The sequence below is a fragment of the Clytia hemisphaerica genome, unplaced genomic scaffold (genome assembly GCF_902728285.1).
Source record: "Clytia hemisphaerica strain Z4C2 unplaced genomic scaffold, Clytia hemisphaerica genome assembly, whole genome shotgun sequence".
NCBI classification, from domain to species: domain Eukaryota; kingdom Metazoa; phylum Cnidaria; class Hydrozoa; order Leptothecata; family Clytiidae; genus Clytia; species Clytia hemisphaerica.
The window spans coordinates 1325633-1347030 of record NW_027103699.1 but is presented as its reverse complement, the minus strand read 5'-3'; the positions used below and the strand labels follow the sequence as shown (position 1 = coordinate 1347030).

The window sequence follows — 21398 nt, the reverse complement described above, 5'->3', positions numbered from 1 at the left end:
TTTTATGACAAATTCAAAACCTAATTGATCGACATGTTCCGACCGTTAAAATGTCAACAAAAAAACTTGGGCTAATCCTTGGATTATCCCTGGTATAATCAAAGCAATTTCACAACGTTAATTTTATTCTAGAAAATATATCCAAACCAAAGACCCAATCATGAAAGATATGAAACATATAAAAACCTCATAGTTACTCTTACACGTGAGTGATACCGTTCGCTCTAAAATTGGTCCAGCCAAGTGTCACTTTTCTGTATTATGAATTCTATTTTTCTTGATCGTGTTAACCTTGCTGAAGTATTATTAACAATTAATTCCTTATCCAGGGTGGCCACTAGTCCTGGAAAGTCCTGGAAAGTCCTTGAAAGTCCTGGATTTTGTTTTAGTCCTGGAAAAGCGTCCTGGAAATTCAGAAAATTGATTAAAGTCCTGGAAAAGTCCTGGAATATTTTTCCTTGTTAGTCCTGGAATTTAACATTTCTCTATAAGCGATCAAGCGTGAGGGAATTTGTATTCTGATCAGATAATTATTGCTTTTATTTTCTGTATTCTAATATCTGTGTTTGCAGAAGTCATAAATATTGTCAAAATCGTCAAACATGATGGCATACTCTCGGGTACCAATGGACGGGGTTTGGAATTAAGCGGTTGCAAAAAATCTCAAAATCTAATGAGGGAGGTTGGAATTAAAATGCCCTGGGTGGAAAACTTTGGAAAAGCAGCCTAATACAGAAGAATTAGGGCAAAAGAGGGAACTATCAAAAACATTTTCCCAAAACTTAATTAGCAGGGGGTGGGGTGGAATAAGAATGTCATGGGTGGAAAATTTTTCAAAATATTAATTAGCGAGGGGTACACTTATTAGGTACCCAAGAGTAGTTTGGCTAAAAGCCAAAAGTATTATCGTCTAAAAACTGGTTCCTATGAGACACTTATAAAACACCAGCTTTATGAATACACCCATCGAAGTTTTTCAGAATATCACGTCCTATCTTCGAAAATATTATCTTGTTGCATTTCAAAGAGATAATCCTATGTTTCTGTTTCTAAAAAAGTGATATTTTCCAATTGTTGATGAAAACGATGCTGCACCACTAAAATTGTTTAAATTGGCTTTTTGGGGGAAGAAAGGGAAAGGGGCGCCAAAACTTTTTTGTTAAATCTTATTAAAAGTTGGACTTTGTGCGTCTTAAACTGCGCCCTGAAATCAATTTTGGTGAAATAATTTTTCAAATTTTTCATGTTCGCTTTGCTTGCAATAAGATTTTGGTAATTTTTTTGAAATCTAGTTTTGCAATTTTTTTTGACAATCTAGCAGTTTCGAATGGTAATCTAACTGTGCGCCTCATGACCAATTAGCTGAATGCAATTTAAAACATATAACCCAATTTTTTTCGCTCGAAAAGTAATTCGAAATCCGTTACTTTCGGTTTTGTTGGTTACTTTAAAAACAAAAATACAAGAGTAATGTACGGTTAACTCTCACTTTACAAAATCTTTGTCGCCTAAAAATATCCTCAACAAGTAAGACAATTTGTAAGATTCTTTTTAAAGCTATGTGATTGTCTATGCAAATCTTCTTTATTGGCCCAGCTAGCTTTAGCGTAGTGGGCCTTTCATTAGCATTCTGCCCGGTGTCAGTGTATAACAATTTACTAGACGATACGCGTTTTATTTCGAGCACAGGCTAGTACATATTGTGAAAAATTTGATTGGCTCTTTTAGAACATGATTGGCAGAATAAAAACAATTGCAATCGTCTTTATTGGTTTTAGTTTCAAATCGTCTCTGTTACTTAAGTCTTGTTCAGTTCATATTTTTATTCGCTGGGCCTTCGTGCCCTCTGGGCTTCTTGTCTTCTTGGTTAAAATCAAATTAGCCCATTCTCTATTTCGTTGCCTTGGAGCAAGTTAGAGAAAGCTTTGCACCTCATTTTTACGTTAATATTTTTCACATACATAGCTCAGTTCCGAGAGAAAATGCTTTTCTTTTAGGATAAAAAGTCCTGGAAAAGTTTAAAAACATCCTGGAAAAGTCCTTGAAAAGTCCTGGAATTTGACTTGTTTTTTTGAGTGGCCACCCTGTTATCTCTAAACAAATCATCTGGTCCTAACAGCATTTCCCCTAAGATCATCCGTTTATTGAGCTTTGATCTCTTTGGCCCTCTGTCTTTTCTTTTCAATCTATCTTTTGAATCTGTTTTTCCTACTACAATGCTTAAGCTTACAAAAGTCATCCCTCTGTTTAAAAACAAAAGCTCCCCTCTTGAAATCTTCAACTACCGTCCAATATCTTTGCTTTCCAACATTGAGAAAATTCTTGAGAAACTAATGTACTCCTGGCTAATTACCTTTTTAGATTCTCATTTCTATTTTTTGAGTATCAATTTGGTTTTTGCAGGTCTCATAACCATCCATACTTTACTCAATATTGTTGAACACATACATAAATCTCTTAACTTTGCTTGTGGTGTCTTTGTAGACCTATAAAAGCCCTTGGTTACTGTTGATCATTCAATACTTATTGGACCTACCTCGGAGGTCCTATAAATTAACCGAATGTCGTGGGGTGGAGGATATAGTGTCCGGGGGGTAGTGAAAAATCTACAAAATTTGCCTTATTCTGGGGGGTCAACTTGCTCTGTTTTGGGGTAATTTTGAATGTCCAGGGGTCAACTGATGCTTGTCCGGGGAGTTGGATCTGCTGTCCAGGGGGTCAAAAGTCTGGGGGTAAATTTCCAAAAACTGTTATATCCTTCATCCCATATATTCAAATTTTTTTCTGGAAAAGCCCATTTCTGAATAACAGAAAATTCTAAATTCTTTTAACTTTGTCCAGCTTGACTCCAGATACGTTTGGAGCACTCCCTTTATCTTGTCAGTGAATTTGCTTAGCTCATAAAAATGATTACGAGTTACAAACAGAGACCTCAAGACTACTATGATTCATAAAAACTAAATTGTTGCATTTGAATAAGCATTCTCTTGTCCTTCCATGTCTTAGTAAAGCACTTCAGACCAACATTTTACATACTCAAGTACCTTATACCAAAATTATTGCACATAATTAAAAGTTTCTAAAAGGTGGCACTTCTAATTAGCGGACACTAACCCTTTCCCCGATGACGTATGCTAATTGGAGGTTCAACTGTATCTAATTTTTAAATGTTCTAACTTTTTAAAATGTTTTTTCATATGTATATACTGTCAAGTATTTTGTGCTAATTTATGCTAATTTATGCTCAATTTACTTTGTAGTGTTACTGATAAGAAAAATATCAATAAATTTTAAAACCTTTAGATACATACAAAAGAAAAAAACAATGTCTATTGGTAGAGGAAGGGGATTTCTTCTATCAAAGATTTCCAACACTGCTCCTGCTCCTATTGGTCAAAATTTAATGACCCCAAGTCAATTTGTTAAAGCTGATCAGACAAACATTACAACAGAAGTGCAAGGTATTATTCGTTGTTTTTTTCGGAATGTGCTTTGCTTTTTAAAAATGTTGGATTAAAATTTTGAAAAAAATCAGCATGTTTGACATATAACGCCAAACCAGGGGAACGAACCTTTTCTGTGTGAACCACACCTAAAATAGAAGTTCTTGGGAAGGGTCGGGTTTCCATTTTGGTCAACCAGCAACCTTTCCTTCAAGCAAGACACTTTACTAGCATTGACTAGTTTTAGATTGATGTAAAATCTTGGATTGTCTTGGGTGGGGCTGATTCCCCTCTTAACTTTTACAGAGCCAAAGAAAGTTGAAGATGTGCAAATGAAAAAGAACAACCAACAGAAAGAAAATCCAAAGGTAACACAACTCTTATGTAATATAGCATTTACCTCGAAAGATCAAAATTTGTTTCAAGATATGATCTTGCATTCTATTGCTTTTGTAAATAAAAATTCTGTAAAGTCAAAAATACAAACAATTTAAATCTGTCTTTTAAAAGATTTTAAACTAAGGGGCTAAGTTGTAAAAATTGAACACTGGCTGTTCTTAACCCAATGTTTTTGTAACCATAATAGGAAGGAGCTATTAATTTAATGATTACTTTAAGGTTGACGTTTCAAGTCAAAAATTGAAGGATGTCCAAGACAAGATAAAGAACATGACAATGTCACAAGAAGATATCGATTGGCAGGTCTACAAATTTGCAAGGAAAATCAAACAGGTATTGTCTTATTAGTTCTTCAAAGCCAGTTGTTCATTGTGGAACTTATTATGGCAAAGATTACCTTATATATAAGACGTGGAAAATTCACCAACACCTATAAGCCATGTTCTATCTGAGTAATGCAGAAAAACAACTCACTAAACATTGTTCTTTTTTCATCCAAGACTTTAAAGAATGTCACTGAAGAGAATCTTGGCGATGTTTATGAATCAATCAAAACAATGATCAATGGTAGGTAATGAGGATTTTCAAGACGAAAGCTTTTTGAACTGATAATGGACCAATAGTTTTACAAAGTTTGTCTTGTGGCTCAGCACCTGCATCAATAGACATCCTTAGATTATAAAGCGAACCTGTTGTTATCCTCTTACCCTATCACATCTTTTCCTGAGAGAATCTGCAGGTGAGGGTTAGCTTTTAGAATCCATAACCAGCCGATAATTTTAAAAACCATAAAACAAAAGAAAGTTCGAAAAGATTCATTCTGACATCAAAAATCTTGAAGTAATAGATGAAGTGATCTCAAGTAAAATATGCTATATTTCGTATTCTATCTAATACATCATTCACCAGGCAAAATGTAAGTACAAAGAATAAAAGCTACTATTTATTAAAGTCATGGTAAAAAATCGTAAAAAATGTTATCAATAAAAAGGCAATTAAAATGTAAAATTAGCTAAGTATAATTGATCCCAAGTGACTAATGATGAAAAGAAACTATTCTCGAGAAAAACTAAACAAAGAAATCAGGGCTATGAAAACAAATATAACTCTCTTGAGGCTTTCAGGCCACTATTCAAAATTGGTGTATGTCTTTTAATATATAAAGTCTCTTTGTTGAGCAAAATACTTTAATCGTAGAAATTTTAGCGAGACTAATTTTAGCGTTTTAGCGAGTTTTCCCTATTTTCGCTAAAATAAATCTCGCTAAAACACAACCAATCGACAGATCGCTAAAATTTATCCGCGCTAGATTTCTGGTTATATTGCCTTGATACATTTTTATCAATAGGAAGGGTTTCAGTGCATAGAAATGCTAGAAAACGAACTCAGTCAATAATGTAACGCGAGTGTTCGCTAAAATTTATCCACGCGAAATTTTTTGAAATCGTGATTCGCTAAAATAAATCCAAAAAAAATCTAGATTTTCTTGACTCGCTAATATACGCTAAAATTAGTCTCGCTAAAATTTCTACGATTAAAGTACTCCAATTGTTTGCGGAGTCGATAATTTTTGTATTGTCTTTGACCAAATTGATGTAATACAATCTTTTATCACCACGAGTAACGTTGTCAATATCAAATAGCAACATCGTTCTTGATAATTTTAAAAATTGGGTGCATTCTCTTAGGTGATCGAAAATGGCACTATCCTTTCTTGTTGCATGTTCAACACAGCGTTCCTGTAAATTCCTTTCAGTTTTTCCAATATACGCGGCGGAGCAACCAGGACAACAAAAGCGATATACCACATTAGCTTTGTAATCATCAGGGGTTTTGTCTTTGTTGTTGGACCTACCCCGGTGGGGTGGAGGTCCTATAAATTAACCCCTGTTCGTTAGTTAGTTAGTTAGTTAGTTCGTTCGTTAGTTACCAACTTTTCTCGAGATTGGCTCATTCAATTTTTCTGATTTTTTGCACAAAGGTGCATTACTATAAACCCTCGAATGTGACGGAGCCCGATTTTCGAAAAAAATTTTTTTCCGGCCGGTAGAACCGGAAATGTCCCGAAAAAAGTGGTTTTTTGAGATTTTCTCGAGATTTTATCATTAGTTTTTTGCGATTTTTTGCACATAGATGCACATTAGTACTGCCGAAAAGGTGTCGAAAACCGTTTGCCGAAAAAAAATTTTTCCCGGTCTGTAGAACCGGAAATGTGCCGGAAATCGTCGTTTTTTCACATTTCCGTCACATTTTTTCAACTTATTTAATTGTTTCTTTACAGAAAAGTGTTCTTATGATGATGCCCAAATTTAGCATCGTTTGATTTCCAAAAAAATCATCCTTTGAATCCGGAACTCCTTAAAAATCGCCGGAACAGCCGAAAACCGGCGTAAAACGGTTTTCCCTCATTTTTTCAACTTATAATCGACAGATTTTCATGATTTTTTGCACAATGATGTAAAATGGCAATGCCCAAAATGTGACAGAGCCCAATTTTCGAAAAAAAAAATTTTCCGGCCAGTAGAACCGGAAATGTCCCGAAAAAAGCGGTTTTTTGAGATTTTCTCGAGATTTTATCATTAGTTTTTTGCGATTTTTTGCACATAGATGCACATTAGTACTGCCGAAAAGGTGTCGAAAACCGTTTGCCGAAAAAAAATTTTTCCGGTCTGTAGAACCGGAAATGTGCCGGAAATCGTCGTTTTTTCACATTTCCGTCACATTTTTTCAACTTATTTAATTGTTTCTTTACAGAAAAATGTTCTTTATGATGATGCCCAAAACTTAGCATCGTTTGATTTCCAAAAAAATCATCCTTTGAATCCGGAACTCCTTAAAAATCGCCGGAACTCCTTAAAAATCGCCGGAACAGCCGAAAACCGGCGTAAAACGGTTTTCCTTCATTTTTTCAACTTATACTCGACAGATTTTCATGATTTTTCGCACAATGATGTAAAATGGCAATGCCCAAAATTATACATTACTTCCATTAAATTCTAATTATTCGTTTTATAAATAGGTAGGTCCATTAAAGTATTACTTGTTTGTAAAGAAATTAACTTTGGTCGTAGAAAATGACGTTTTAAAGCGTAATCTTTTGTCAGGGCGAATGCATCTTTTCAATTTATTTTCGAGGGAATGTGTCATCTGTTTACTTTTATCACCGAAGTATGGTAATTTTAACCAAATAACTGTCTCATTTTCATTGGCTTCGTTCGTTTCTAATGGTGGGCAGTTAACTTTGTCAAGCGTTGTCTTAATGATTGAGTTGCTAATTTTGCATGGGAATGAATTCCAAAAAGCGAATTTGTGAATTTTGGACATGGTTAGCTTTTATTCTATACACTTTCTATATCTTTTAGATCGTCCTTTGTCATCACGATTCACTGGTGTCTCTGAGACGAAAGATATTCTTGAAGTTATCATTCAAAACAGCATTGCAGAGGAAACGTTCATCCAATATTCACCTTGCTTTGTCAAAATGATTCATGGTATTTTTTAAAACCAATAAATTTCAGTTTTTCTATTGTGATCTTACGGTCTTACTCATTGAGTTTAAAGCCTAAAAGACCAGGGGAATTTCCTTAACGTGTTATCCACATGACTTTTAGGCATCCTCTAGATTGAAAGTAAAGCCTATTTAAGATTTCAAAAAATGTGCCTTATGAAGTCCCGTCGTCCTAAATACCGCACAGATTTTAAGGAAGTTTGAGAAAGGTTTCCCTCTCTACCCTATCGGGCTTTATAATGCTCCCAAAATTTGTCACCTTAGCTCTAAACAATTTTTCCTCTCCTCTATACTTTGATATTTTGTTCCAAAATTATTTTGCCCTTAAACAAGGGGTGGGGTATTATATAGACTAGATATACACCAATTAATTAATTGAGAAGGGTTAGGTTGAATAACAATGCCCACGGTGGAACGTCTTCAGAAATGGTTGATAGACAGGAGGGAGAGTCCAAATTTCGTTTACAAAACATTGTTAACATTTTGATACGAATTATTTTAGAGTGTTCAGAAGTTGAATTCATCAAGTATTTTGCTGATATCATGCATGAAAAACGAAAAGAAGTTATCAGAGTGAGTCAAAAGCTAATCTGTTTCTTTATTACATCGTTCAACTCTACAACTGGATTCAATGCAAGTTCGCCATGTTGGAGCGACACCAAGTTGCTACATTTTTAGTGGAAACAAAATCAATTAATATCAAGAAAATAGCCTTCAAAGTAATGTCTAGCATCATTAACTGTCCAAGATAATTAGATTAATAGATAATTGGATGAATGATTATGATAATGTTTTATTTTAGGTTGTTGCGTCTCCTGAAATTTTACTTTCACAAAGTGCGAAGAACTTTTGTACATTTCTTGGGAAGCTCTTTATACTGCCTCGCCAGAAGAGTCGAAAGTTTTTTGACACTGTGCGAGAAATGGTGGACGGCTTAATTGAGACGTGGACACTCAATGATTTGGTTAATGTAAGTTGTCCATATAATAAGATTTTACACCCTTCCCCCTGATGTTGCAGAGGTCATTGTTGGGAGGCCAGTGCCAGCCTTCTTTGATTTCTTTTTTAATTTCAGAGACTTTTCATTGATTTCTGTCTATTTTTGAGAGACCCCTTGCCCTTGGGTTTTTTATTTTACATAAAAATATTTTATTTTAAATGGTTTATTCTGCATAATATATTAACTTGATTTTCTCCAACTTCTTTTCATTAGGGTTCGAGTATAACTGGTCATGTATTGGCAGAAAAGAAGGTGGAGGCAGAAGCAGCACACCAATTGATCAAAACTATATCTACTGGAATGCTGGATTGTGACTAGTAGGTTTCCACAGGATACTTCCAATAATAGTTGAACTTCCTGTGTATTTCGGTTCACGATCTTCAAGGCGTACAGTTAACTCTCGCTAATTCGGAATTGGGAATCTTATTTGGTTGAATTACAGAGAGATTCGAATTATAAAAAGTATTTTTAGAGGTTTTCATTAAAAAAGGGGACTAGAAACAAATTCGAGTTATAGAAAGATTCAAAATGATAGAAATTCGAATACTGTAAGTGAGAGGTTACTGTATTAATAATGAATTTCTTTAAACCTCACTGAACATTCTCTTTTTTTACGATTTAACGAGAAAAAAAAAGTTACAAACACTCGTCCTAGTCCTAAGGTTGTTATGAAAGTAATGTGTTTTTTTTGGACCTACCCCGGTGGGGTGGAGGTCCTATAAATTAACCTGTGTTCGTCCGTTCGTCCGTCCGTCCGTTCGTCTGTTACCAACTTTTCTCAGGATTGAATCATAAGAATCTTTTGATTTTTGGTACAAAGGTACAAAATGGTGGTGGCTAAAATGTGACGGAGCCCGATTTTGGGAAAAAAAATTTTGGGGGTAAAATTGGGCCAAAAAACGGCTAAAAAACGGGTTTTTTGGACTTTGTGAAAAATTGGATCATTAATTTTTTCTGATTTTTTGCATGAAAGTAGGGTACCATCAGGCATTATAGGTAAAAAAATTTGTTGGCTCAGAAAACGTATGTTTATCGATAAGAATCACTATTAATAAGCATACATCAATGTTCTTAGTCAAATTACTCAATTTTTTTATGAGATAGATGCTTTTTTTGCTCATGAGGGCTTACTTTTGAAGAATATGTATGTTTAAACATGAAATTTTGGTTGCTTGGCGTGTTTTTATAGAGTAGAGAAGTTGGCCAAATTCGATATTTTTTTACAAGCACATTTATCAATTACTTAGGTATTAGCTTTTCTCAAGATTGGCTCTTTCATTCTTTATAATTTTTTGCACAAAGATGCATAACTATGAACCCTCGAATGTGACGGAGCCCAATTTTCGAAAAACAATGTTTTTGGGCAAATTTGGGCCAAAAAACGGCTAAAAAACGGGTTTTTTGGACTGAGATAAAAAAAAGTGGCTAGAAAACAATTTTCGTGACACACATCTTAGAACTAACTTTTTTTGGTGGAAACTCACGAATTAGTATATGTAGATTCCAAAATCAAAAAGTTTCCACGATATTATCGTGCAAGAAACGAGTAATTGGCGATTTTTTGCGTTTCCAAGCAAAATTGCAAGGCCTGGAAATGATTTTTGGGGGGTCTTCAAATTAAAAAAAAAAACCTATATCACATGATAGAGCTCTTCAAACTGAGCAAAAAATGTATTACACCAAAGTCCCAACTTCTCTAGATCAAAAGTTATGGGCCTAATTGTGGCCAAAAAGGTGTTTAATTTTGCATAAATTAATGCAGATTGTGGGGAAATTCCCTGTTTTCCATCAGTTTTTGACCACAAATTTCCAGGCCTTGCAATTTTGCTTGGAAACGCAAAAAATCGCCAATTACTCGTTACTTGCACGATAATATCGTGGAAACTTTTTGATTTTGGAATCTACATATGCTAATTCGCGAGTTTCCACCAAAAAAAGTTAGTTCTAAGATGTGTGTCATGAAATGAAACATTTATCGACCTCAGCAGCGGGACTATTTGTGAAATATTGGATATTTGTTTTTTTTCAGATTATTTTGCATGAAAGTAGGTAAAAGATGGCTCAAGCAGATTTTTGTTAAAAAATAATTTTTCAACTCACAAAAACGCATCTTTATCTATAAGAATCACTATTAATAAGCATACATCAATGTTCTTAGCCAAATCACTAAATTTTTTGATGAGATAGATGTTTTTTTGCTCACGAAGTCTTGAATATGAAAGAATATTTCAAGAGTATGAAATTTTGGTTTCTAAACGTTTTTTTATAAGAAATTTTAAAATTTTTAATAGATCGTCACGTATTTGTGTTCTGAATGATTGTTTAACGGTCATGTTCACCTAGATATCAATTACTGTATATATGTGTTAAATGCATAACCAGGTAGGTCCGTAAAAGTATCACTTGTTTATTTTCTTTTTATCATAGTTTGTTAACCGAAAAGATGGAGTCCTTTCTGTGGTTTATCAAAGAAAGTGTCTTATCTGATCAAATTGCACGGTAATTAATTATTTGGTGATTTGTGTTTGTGTCCAACAGCAGTAAAACAAGTGTTGCAATCTTTTTCTTGCCTTCAGGAAAACGTATTCATGATATGCCTACCGCTAGAGAATGTTGTTCCAAATGCTTTACTTATTCTATTGTTCAAATGTTGTCTTGTATTAAGTTGAAAATTTTGAAAGTTTTTGGTCGACTCCATTTGCTACGTTATAATAGTGAATACCAATTAAGATATAGTGTGTATAGAAATTAAAGTGTTATCTCTCATTCGGCACTTTCGTAGAGAATTGAAAGAGTTGTTCTTGGACGCGTACATAGACATTCAGTGCACCATCAATACACAACCCCCCATCAATGAACAGCGTTCTGATGAAGAAAGTGAGGTCGAAATTGAGGAAGAAATATTGATTTTGGACCAAGAAGAAGAGAATGTCAAAGGTATTTAGACAGTTTCGCCGTCGAGATGTCTTATCTAATCTAATATCTTTAATTGACTTTCATGGAGAAGAAGGGACGAAGAGGTCTGAGAACCAGGGGAATTTTGCATTTTTCATCTATTTACTGTTTTGATATTTATAGAAGTGGAATTGAATGAAGAAAAAGAAGAGCCAACCGAACGTTCGGATTACCGAACGATCGCATATCTGTTGAACATTTATGACTGGAATGACCTCTTGCAAGATTTCACCGATCATAATCTAACGGTATTCCCCATAATTCTTCAATGTTTCTGTTCCTCCGTCTTTGTTGACCGCTTTAATTTAAAATTAGTTTTATTCCTTGTTATGACCTCTTTTTTCGTTTAGGTGATTTAACTATTGATGAAGGAATTTAAGAATCGCCAACCGCATTTCATTTGAAATTTAGTGTTCATTTTTTTTCAAAGGATAGTCGTATTGGTGAATTAGTGGAACAGAAGCATCTCTTGTCCTCCTTAAAGGTAAGTAATTGCTTATTTTTGATTTTCTAGCTTCTTCTCGTGCGTAAAAGCATAACCCATTCATGTTCCTAAAGTCGTTCATTAAAATATACAAAGGTAGACGATTCCCAAGTTTAAAGAAGTTCACGTTCGTCGTCTCATATCATATCTGTAGGATCTGATGGTTAAAAATGAAATTTTCAAGTCGAAAAAAGTATTTCGTTTAAATGATGTTTGAATTTCTCTTATGTGTAGGAAGCTGGTATATCAACTTTACTTCAACGGAATATAGAAAAAGCTATCGATAAAAAAGGTCAGTAATTAAAGACGTTCATCGACAGATTTCGTTCTATTTTTTGTCAAACCCTTCTTAATAGAACTTACGCTCTCTCCACTGAGCTCAAATTAAATGTCTTTTTGATAGTTCGGAGGCTCGATTGTAGAAGTAATGAAAAGATCGTCCCATGCCTCAAAAAATAGAATTTTTAAAATAGTTCAAAGAACAAGCGTGCTGAAATTCAGCCGAATCTGACCATTTGACATACACAACAGACAAACATACTAGACATTCTGAGACTCCTGCTTGTTTTCGGGAATAGTATCTTAAGTCCTTATTATGTCGATTTCCCCCCACAGGATGGAGTGAGTGGAAAAAAGAGTCCTTGCATCCATACGAACTTCAATCACCCACAACGCCCACAGGCCGCCCTCGAAGCTCTGTCTCTAACAGAATGGCAATGTCTTTCCCTAAATTCGGAAACTCAGAAGAAAAGAAAAGCGAACCTTCTACACCAGTAAGTCCTCGTGTTTATTCTACAGACCAGATTGATAACAATTCTCTGGAAATTGCAGACCCGACATCCTTTGATTTTACGAAATTCGCAAACAATATGACACAAAGTGAAACTATATTCTCGAAAAGTTACGAGACTTCGTATACGAATGGGGTTCAAGAAGACGATTCAAGCGAGGAAACGAACTCTGATGTCGAGATTGAAATCGATGATACTTCTTCGCAAGAGAATCTCGATACTTCTTCGCAAGACAATGAAAACAACCTGGATGCTGAAATCGCTGGCTATACAAATACTAATGCCGAACAAACCCAACCAGAAGGGTCTCAAGTACCTTTGATAGACCACGAACTGCCTAAAATCTCTGTCGGCCGTGGGCGTGGTATGGTCAAATTTCTTGCTTCAAAACCTCGAGTAGGTGGCGCAAATTACAATTATGCGAAAAATGATAAGCCAGTAGCGAAAGTACACCCGAGTGGTAGAGATGTGCAACAAAATGGTCGCCATGGAAACTCTCCGCCATCATGGAGAAACAATCAACAAGAGAACAACCTAAGTAGGAATTCTCCACAAACCTGGAGGAATAATAACCAACAAAGAAATGGTAGAGAGTCAGATAACACACAAAATCGAGTTCATAGACAAAAGAATGGTTCACCTTATCAAAAGAAAGAAAAAACGAAAGCATTCAACAACAAAAATTCTAAGAAAATGAACTTCCAATCGAACTCCAATTCTAATCAAGGACAATCTTCAGGTCGTTTCCAGACTGTCTATCGGCCTAAAGACTCACAGCAAAAACAAGTTGCACAGAAACCTGTGGCGGAGTTCGGTTCCAGACCTCCCAACATGTGCTTCAAATGTAGCTCGCTAGACCACATGACTGAAGAATGCTCTGTCAATAATTTTTTTTTCTGAAAACATTTCTACACACAGGATAAACTGAAAATAAAATTTGTGCCTTTATAATATTTTAAGATTATTTTTCGGGCAAGTGAATATTAACTTTTAAGCCTTATAACTTTATGCGGGTCAAGCTGATATAAAAAGGTTTGTACTTTGTTTCTTGTGTTCAAATTGTTTTGAAATTTCTTTTATCCATTATATCTGCAGTATTCTTTCACTACTGTAAAGATCCAACGAGGAAGTGTGAATATCATAAGACACGCCCTTGAATTGTAATGAATACCATCATCCAGTACTGAGAGAACTGTAAGAGGCACGGTTCTGGGTTTTTGAAAATTTTGCCATTTTCCAGGGGGTTTCCGCATATTTTCAAGACTTTTTTGCGCAAAAAGGTTCGTCTACCCCCCTGTACATATATAAAATGGAATATCCCAGCAATGAGATAGTAGCAAGTTTATGTATTCGAGATAAATCGAGGGGAACGGTAAAAGCAAAGTTGACATGTCTCCAAAATCACCGTCCACTTTGCTCGACGACGGTAAAAACACAAAAATACCGTCGTCTGTTTAGGTGAGCAAAGGCGATATAGAGCCGTACATCAACTATCGACTTTGTTTTGTACCATTTCACTTACCGTCGCCCTCGATATCCTCCTATACATAAACTCGGTAGTGTTTATATTTAGCGTGAGAATATTTAAGAGGCGTTTATTACCATGTTGAATTTTAAGATGTAACTAACATTTTTAAACTGTACATAGCATAACAACATTCAATACTTTATTTTGGTCTTGTTAAAATTTTTATTTACACCATGTAACCTAATCACGTAACGAAAAAAGAGAGGTATGTCATAAGGTTATATAACTTCTTTTACTTTTTGGATTATCTTATTCGGCTAGGTCATCTTACTGTTACATAAGTTACACGAAATGTTTCGAAAGCGAAACTTATCAATCAATCGAAAGCCTTTCTGAAATTTAATCTCGTCAAAAATTTTAAATTATTTTTCGGCAAGAAACGGTTCAAGGTTCAACAAGTATTAAAACAAGTTAAGCGTTGAATTTTCAACTTATATTTTTTGAATCATTCTAACAATTCACTGTCATAGAGCTTTTTTTTAAACTGAGCCACACATGACTTTCAAAAATACATTTGGCTAAGCCTAGAAACTTTATTCTCAAGCAAAGTCTTGAAAAGAACCTCGTGAAATTATCGTCATGGGGAACAATGCTTGTCTGTTGCATCCCTTCTTTTTATAACCTTATCAATGACATTGACCGCCCTTTTAATATGAGTTTCTCAATTTTTTTGTTAATCAGCTTTTGGGGCTAGAAGCGAATCTCCTAGATAGGATTTGAAGCCTTCGCCTTGAGCGATCCGTGTCGTTATTGTACAAATTCCGGATTGAAAGTAAAGTTTTCCGCTAGATTTCAAAAAATATACTACTGGGAAACAAAGAAACTGCTAGTCTGAATCGCAGACCTCTACAAAACCCCAGGTAGTATATAGGTATCTATAAGGAGCACGAATCCGTTAGTGGATGCCAGCAGCCTAAGAAACTGCTAAATTCAATCCGTCGTCAAAAATACGGCATATATTCTAAGGCTTCACTTTTTCCTGCCTGAGAAAGGTTAAAGATTTTCTTTTAGCCCTTCAAACTATATTGGAACCTGTGACAGAGCTTGATTTCATGGGTGGAGGACACTGCACCTTCATCGAACTCTTTTTTTTTTGGAAACGAAATTGAATCTGGAAGCATATTTTTTACACTTAAATGATAACTTTCTTTAGAGACGCCTGTCTTTTGTCCTTCAGAAATCACTTAAACGTGAATTCTGAAAAACACAAGCGTCATATTTCACTATTTACAGTCTGTTAAAATATTCCTATTTCTATAACACCCAACGCTTTGTTTTAATATAAATTTAAAAAATTTATAAATTAATGTCACGTTTTCAAACTTTTCTATACGTAACCCAACTCACTACTTCCATTACAGACACAAATCAGCACAATGACAGCAAAATGATTCGAAAACAGTTGATTTTGAGATAAGTGTAGTCCGTCTGTCTCTCTGCTACATGATCAATAGCCGATTCCTCATTATATACATTTTATACACTCCAAATGGGTCCTACGCGTCTCTTAGAGTCGTTTAGCGAAATTCAAATTATCACTTGAGATTTCACTCGATAGTTTTTTACCATTTTCTTGATTTACGAGTCGTGAGCTTGATCGTCTTCTTTTTCCCAATGAAGCACGTTTCTCTTCACTGCTCGATGATCGCTTCTTTGTTTTCTTCACTTTCTTTTCCTCTTCAACGACTGGCTCTGCAACGTCGGTGCCTTTCTCTGATGTCCCGTTGGTGTCTGTCTCTTCGGATACGGAGGCTGTTTCCTTTGCTTCTTCTTCTTCTTCTTCCTTAGGTTCTTCGTCGGGAACAGCTTCTTCACCGTTAGATTCTTCTACCCCATTTTCTGTTTCTTCAGCTCCGCCATTTTCTTCTTCCGCCACTTCAGCTTGTACAACTTCTTTTTGCTTCAATTGTTCTTTTAATGCTTGAGTTGGATCTTCAACTGCTTCAGGTGATTCTACAGGGCTCTCAATCAACTCAACCATTTTGCAATTATATTCTTCTCGTGTTTTTTCTTCTAAAATTTCTTCTTTATGAAATCCTCATCAAAACATTCAACCCTCTCAGCTAAACCTCAGACAACGACTGCTAGTTCCAAAAAATACGTCTATCTAACTTTGTGAATGAAAAAAAATCTCAAACAGAGTTTTCTCTCAAACATGTTTTTATTTCGTGTGCGCTGATTATATAACTCTAACAATATTCCAGTATAGAGTCACGTGTCTCTTAGACAGTTACAGTTATCAATTGGTTTGTTTTGAATTTTCCAATATTCCTTCTCCCCTATTTTCATGAAAAGCTCTTATACTCTGAGGCTTTGATCAATTTTGATTGAAAAGACTACTTTTAATGATGATTTTTCAAGAACCAGTTTAACTAGTTTCATTCTTGCTGTAATCTCAATTTTTAATTAGACTTTTTTCTCTTTAAACTTAGTGGGGTTGTCTAGCATAATTTAAGGGAAAAAAATAAGATCCAGCTGAAACTTTCTCAAGACCTTCTCTATAGGATGGTTATGCCTCAGGAGAAAATCCCCTAAAATCCCACCGGTGGAACATCCTTTTTTGGGACATTTCTTTTTTCCCCAGGCAAAACCCTAAGGGCAAAATTTTTTGAAAATTTCAAACTCATTTTCAGACATTATCAAGTATACCATTCGAAAGCTCTCGAAAAACTATATAGATGACTTTTAAACGGGTATAGCCGATTTCATTACCTAACTCAAGATAATTCACGCAGAAGATGCTATACGCGGGGATTAAATTTCGCGGTTGGGCCTATCCGCGAAATTCAAAAATTGCGGTTTTTCGCAAAATTGGCAAAACCTAAATTTAAGTAACACCAATTTTCATGTTCTACATCATAATGCGCTTCTTTAAAGGTATAATTTATTATGCTAGAAGGGGTGATGGTGGGTCCGAAAGATTAACGAAAATTTGGACACACATTAATTTACCCGAGTGGGGCTAGACGATGCCGAAGGATCTTCCACTAATCGTCAGAAACAGAAATCAAGCTTGTTAGGGCATGCTCCTAATGGGGGGGGGGGGGCGTACGAGGTTTTGGAATTACCGCCATCCCGGCCATTTTTTTGAAAATCACCGTTATCCCGTCCAAATTTTTCGAAAATACCGGTCCCGCTGTTTTTCCCATAAAATTCTAAGGACTAAAAGTCAAAAATTCGGCAAAATGGAATAGAATGTGTATGAGGTCGATCACTATTTTTGTATTTTGTTTCGATTGCAAAATTTCAGCCTAATCAGACAATGTTAGAAGTTTCTAGTCTGCCCCAAAGTTTAGCCTCGTTTTGAGGCTAAAATTTGTGACCACGCCCAAAGAAATCAAAACTTTGAAAAAATGAAAAAAAACACAGACATCTGTAAAGCCGGAAGGGCTAGATCTGTTGCCTGGATCAAAAAGTGAAGCTCATTCTTGTTTGTCTCATCCTTTCGGTTTCGGCTTTGGTAGGATTCCCTACCAAAAAGTCACCTGACTAAAAAAAAACATAAAATCGTGCTTCATTTTTTTTGCTGGATAAAGGTTAAAGCTGCAAATCTAGCCCTTTGGGCTATGATAAATCATTGAATAACAGAAACACCCCAGGGATTTACCCAAGGAACAAGAACAAGCGAGCAAAATTTCAGCCGACAATTCGAACATTTTTGTAGACTCCAGCCTACCCCAAAGTTTCGAGGTGACAGATACGACAAGCTGATCGAATTTGAAGAAAAAAAAACATTCAAAAATTCGAATATTTGTCTGGTTTATCCTAGGCTACGGCCATATCTCCTGCGCTCAAGACATAAAACTTCTTCTCTTCGAAGAGAAGCTCAAGTGGAACAAAGGAGATATGACGTAGCCTAGTTTCTCCGCGAACAAAACATTTTCATAGGATATAAAGCCCCGTGCACATCTACATTAACGTTTCAAATAAGTTTTTTTATGAAATGTAAGATCCTTATTTTTTGGGTGTTTTTCGCGTTTTTTCACCTTTGCTGACTCCTGTGACAAGCTTTTTTATAGTCCGAAAATTTTATGTACACCGTCTACGTATGGCTTTTACCGAAATACCGTTGTTTTTTATAAGAATTACCTCATCCCGGATGAAAAATCAGGTGTTTTACCGTCACCGTGGCTCTTGCAAAATACCGTTTCCCGAACACTTTTTATCGTTTTTACCGCTTCCCGGCCCTAAATTAGGCCTTATCCCGAATACCGCCAGATCGTACGCCCCCCACCTAATGACGACTTAACAAATAAAATCAAAATTTGCACCAAAAGACACCCAGTTGTTCAAAGATCCTTTCGTATTCTTTTAAAGTTCTCAAAAAAATTTATATTCAACTCTCCATTATGTCTCCCCTATACTATAGTAATCCATCCGCTAGGCTTCTTGACGCGTCTACTAAAATCAATAGCATACCGTAGCGAATCTAAAAATAGACATTGATTTTTCTGTTTGACCTAAATTCAATCCCATCACGCAAATTACACTCAATTACAAAGAAAAAGTAATAACTTTCACGACTTTTGAATTAAAACAAATAAGGATTGTGGGATTGAATTTCGGTCAAATAAGAGAATAGTAGAGGGCATTTTGTAAAATCGCTCGACTGTTTTATTAGAAGCACTTGTTATACATTTTTGGAAAGCTAAGGGGTAGGGGAATCGAAATTACTATGTTTCCAATTTTTTTTCGGACACTTTGGTGTGATTTTCGGACAAATATGACGGTCTCAGGCAAAAATCATAGGGTTAAAAATTAATCAAAATTTTAGCTCGAGAAAACGGAGACCTGTTGTATATTTTTGGAAAGCTCTCAAAAAATTAGGATTAGAGATATATTGCAAGTATAGGTGATTTCAGTACCTAACTCGAGATATTGAGCTTCAAAAAGCGCAAAAACTGGACAAAATAGCTGTTTCTGGCTGAAAAACACGGTTTTCAAGGGTTAATATTTCGAGTTAGGTACAGAAATCACCTATACTTGCAATATATCTCTAATCTTAATTTTTTGAGAGCTTTCCAAAAATATACAACAGGTCTCCGTTTTCTCGAGCTAAAATTTTGATTAATTTTTAACCCTATGATTTTTGCCTGAGACCGTCATATTTGTCCGAAAATCACACCAAAGTGTCCGAAAAAAAAATTGGAAACATAGTAATTTCGATTCTCCTACCCCTTAGCTTCCCAAAAATGTATAACAAGTGCTTCTAACAAAACAGTCAAGCGATTCCAAAAAATTGAACAAAATTCCCCCTACTAGAAGTAATAATCGTGACGTTTGCACGACGAAGCGCTATTAAGACTTGGCGATTTTCAACATGATGGATACTCCCAGTGGGGTTACTAAGGTTGGCGAATGATGAGGGGTATGTGTAGACGGGACCTCTGAAACCCACCTTTAGAGTTTTGCTCACAAAAGGTGACCCTTAGAGAAACTTTTTATGTTTAATAATTTTAAAAACATACCCCTATCTTATTATATATAATGGCTGTACGTATGGTTGGTCATTTACCTTGATAGTCTCCCCAGGGGAGTAGGTCAAAAACCGAATACCCGATACCCATTTCTCCAAAGTACCCCCCCCCCCCGCCCGTGCACAATGGCGGGTTTTGGATGAAGAGGAGAGCAGAGGGCGCGCGCCCCAATTTTTTCATATCATTGAATCAAGATGGTAAACCGAGTAGCGTACGCAGCTTTTTCTTGCTACTCAAAATCGTCATATATTTTCTGTCCGACTTTTCTTCTAAAATTCAAGACAGTGGTAAGGATATAACAACTTTTCATTAATGTTCTAAGAGTCTAAGGATGTGAATCCCCCCTCTTATATATCACTTATTTAGGTGTCGGGAAAATTGACCCCACAGAATTGCCCCCCCCCCCCTCGCCCCCCAATTCCAGAATTTTGCCTCTAGTCCAGACGATGTCAATCGAACGGAATCGAACGAAAATTCCAATCGAATCAATCGAACGCAATCGAACGCAATCGAATGATTGCGATTCGATTGCCGAACGCAATCGAATATCAATCGAACGTAAAATTCTGGGTAAAATTCGATTGATTCGATTGATATTCGATTACGTTCGATTGATATTCGATTACATTACGTTCGATTGATATTCAATTACGTTCGACTGCGTTCGACGGGTGGTCGATTAAATTAGATTCCAATTTACCTCAATTCCTTTCAATTTCGAGCGCCTCTTATTAGGGAGGTTAAGTATCGATACGATAGATAAATCAACGCAACGAACGTGCTTTGACACACAACCTGCAGTAAACATGTGGGCAGTGGGCCTGCATGATCTGCATTTTCTAGAATCCAGGCTAAAATGATTCATATCATCTCGTTTAACTCTTCAAATGTTGAACGAGAATCAACGTTAATCAACAGAATCAATTAGTCGAACCAGTCGAATGCATAAGCCAACCAAACGTAGTCGAATCATCGAATCAATTGAACACAATCGAATCCAGGCACTAATCGAACGCAATCGAGAAAATCGCGGTAATATTCGATTGGCATTCAATTGCGTTCGGCAATCGAATTTCAATCATTCGATTGCGTTCGATTGCGTTCAATTGATTCGGCGTTCGATTTGTTCGATTGACATCGTCTGGTCTAGTCTAGCTCTACTACTGGAACTGGCCCTGCCTGGGAATTTGCCTCCCCCCCACAGAAAATTGCCATCCAGGAAATTTATACCACAGAAATATGCCCACAGATAAATGCCCCCTACAAAATTTGCGCTGGGAAATTTGTATACTAAGTTCAAGACCATTACTGTGAGAGGTCCTAAAGCCGACAGCTCAGCCTAAAGCCGATGGGGTCTTTCAAAGATACAAACTAAAATTAAAATAAACCTTTCGCTGTGACGCAACGAAGATACCAAAGTGTCAACTAAACTGAGAGATTTGATACATTGAACCAATTGAACCAAATAACAATGATTGCTTCTTATAACAAAACATTTTTTTATTGCAATATGCACAACGTCATAAATGACAACAGTAGTAACAGCATCATAAAAAGTAACGAGATGTTTTGATTTTCCAAAGCACGCGAAAATATAAAAGAGGTCTGTGTACGAGCGTGCTCATTTTGAAACGTTACGTCAGTTAGGAACATTTGGCGAGTTCCTGTACGCGGCCGCAATCAAAAAAATCATAACCACGCTCATAAAAAAACTGTGTTTGTGTCTTTTTTTACCGTTTTTTGCCTAGATGATATAGCAAACATAGTAAGTATAAGCAGACTGTGACTTTAATGGACTTTAATTGGCTGTAAA

General features: G+C 35.8%; 2 protein-coding genes across 2 annotated transcripts; one reads left to right on the top strand and one right to left on the bottom strand.

Moving 5' to 3' along the window:
• Positions 1–3264: 3264 nt before the first annotated feature.
• LOC136803930 (uncharacterized) lies at positions 3265–14250 on the top strand. Its single transcript, XM_067060652.1, has 14 exons — positions 3265–3461; positions 3750–3811; positions 4062–4175; positions 4343–4409; positions 7205–7333; positions 7853–7923; positions 8153–8320; positions 8564–8667; positions 10778–10849; positions 11133–11287; positions 11429–11553; positions 11736–11789; positions 12024–12081; positions 12405–14250. The coding sequence occupies exons 1-14, from the start codon at positions 3326–3328 to the stop codon at positions 13478–13480; spliced, it is 2391 nt and encodes a 796-aa protein (XP_066916753.1). The 5' UTR covers positions 3265–3325; the 3' UTR covers positions 13481–14250.
• Positions 14251–15615: 1365 nt separating this feature from the next.
• LOC136803929 (parathymosin-like) lies at positions 15616–16089 on the bottom strand. The gene has a single exon (XM_067060651.1). The coding sequence runs from the start codon at positions 16087–16089 to the stop codon at positions 15616–15618; it is 474 nt and encodes a 157-aa protein (XP_066916752.1).
• Between the last annotated feature and the right edge of the window lie 5309 nt (positions 16090–21398).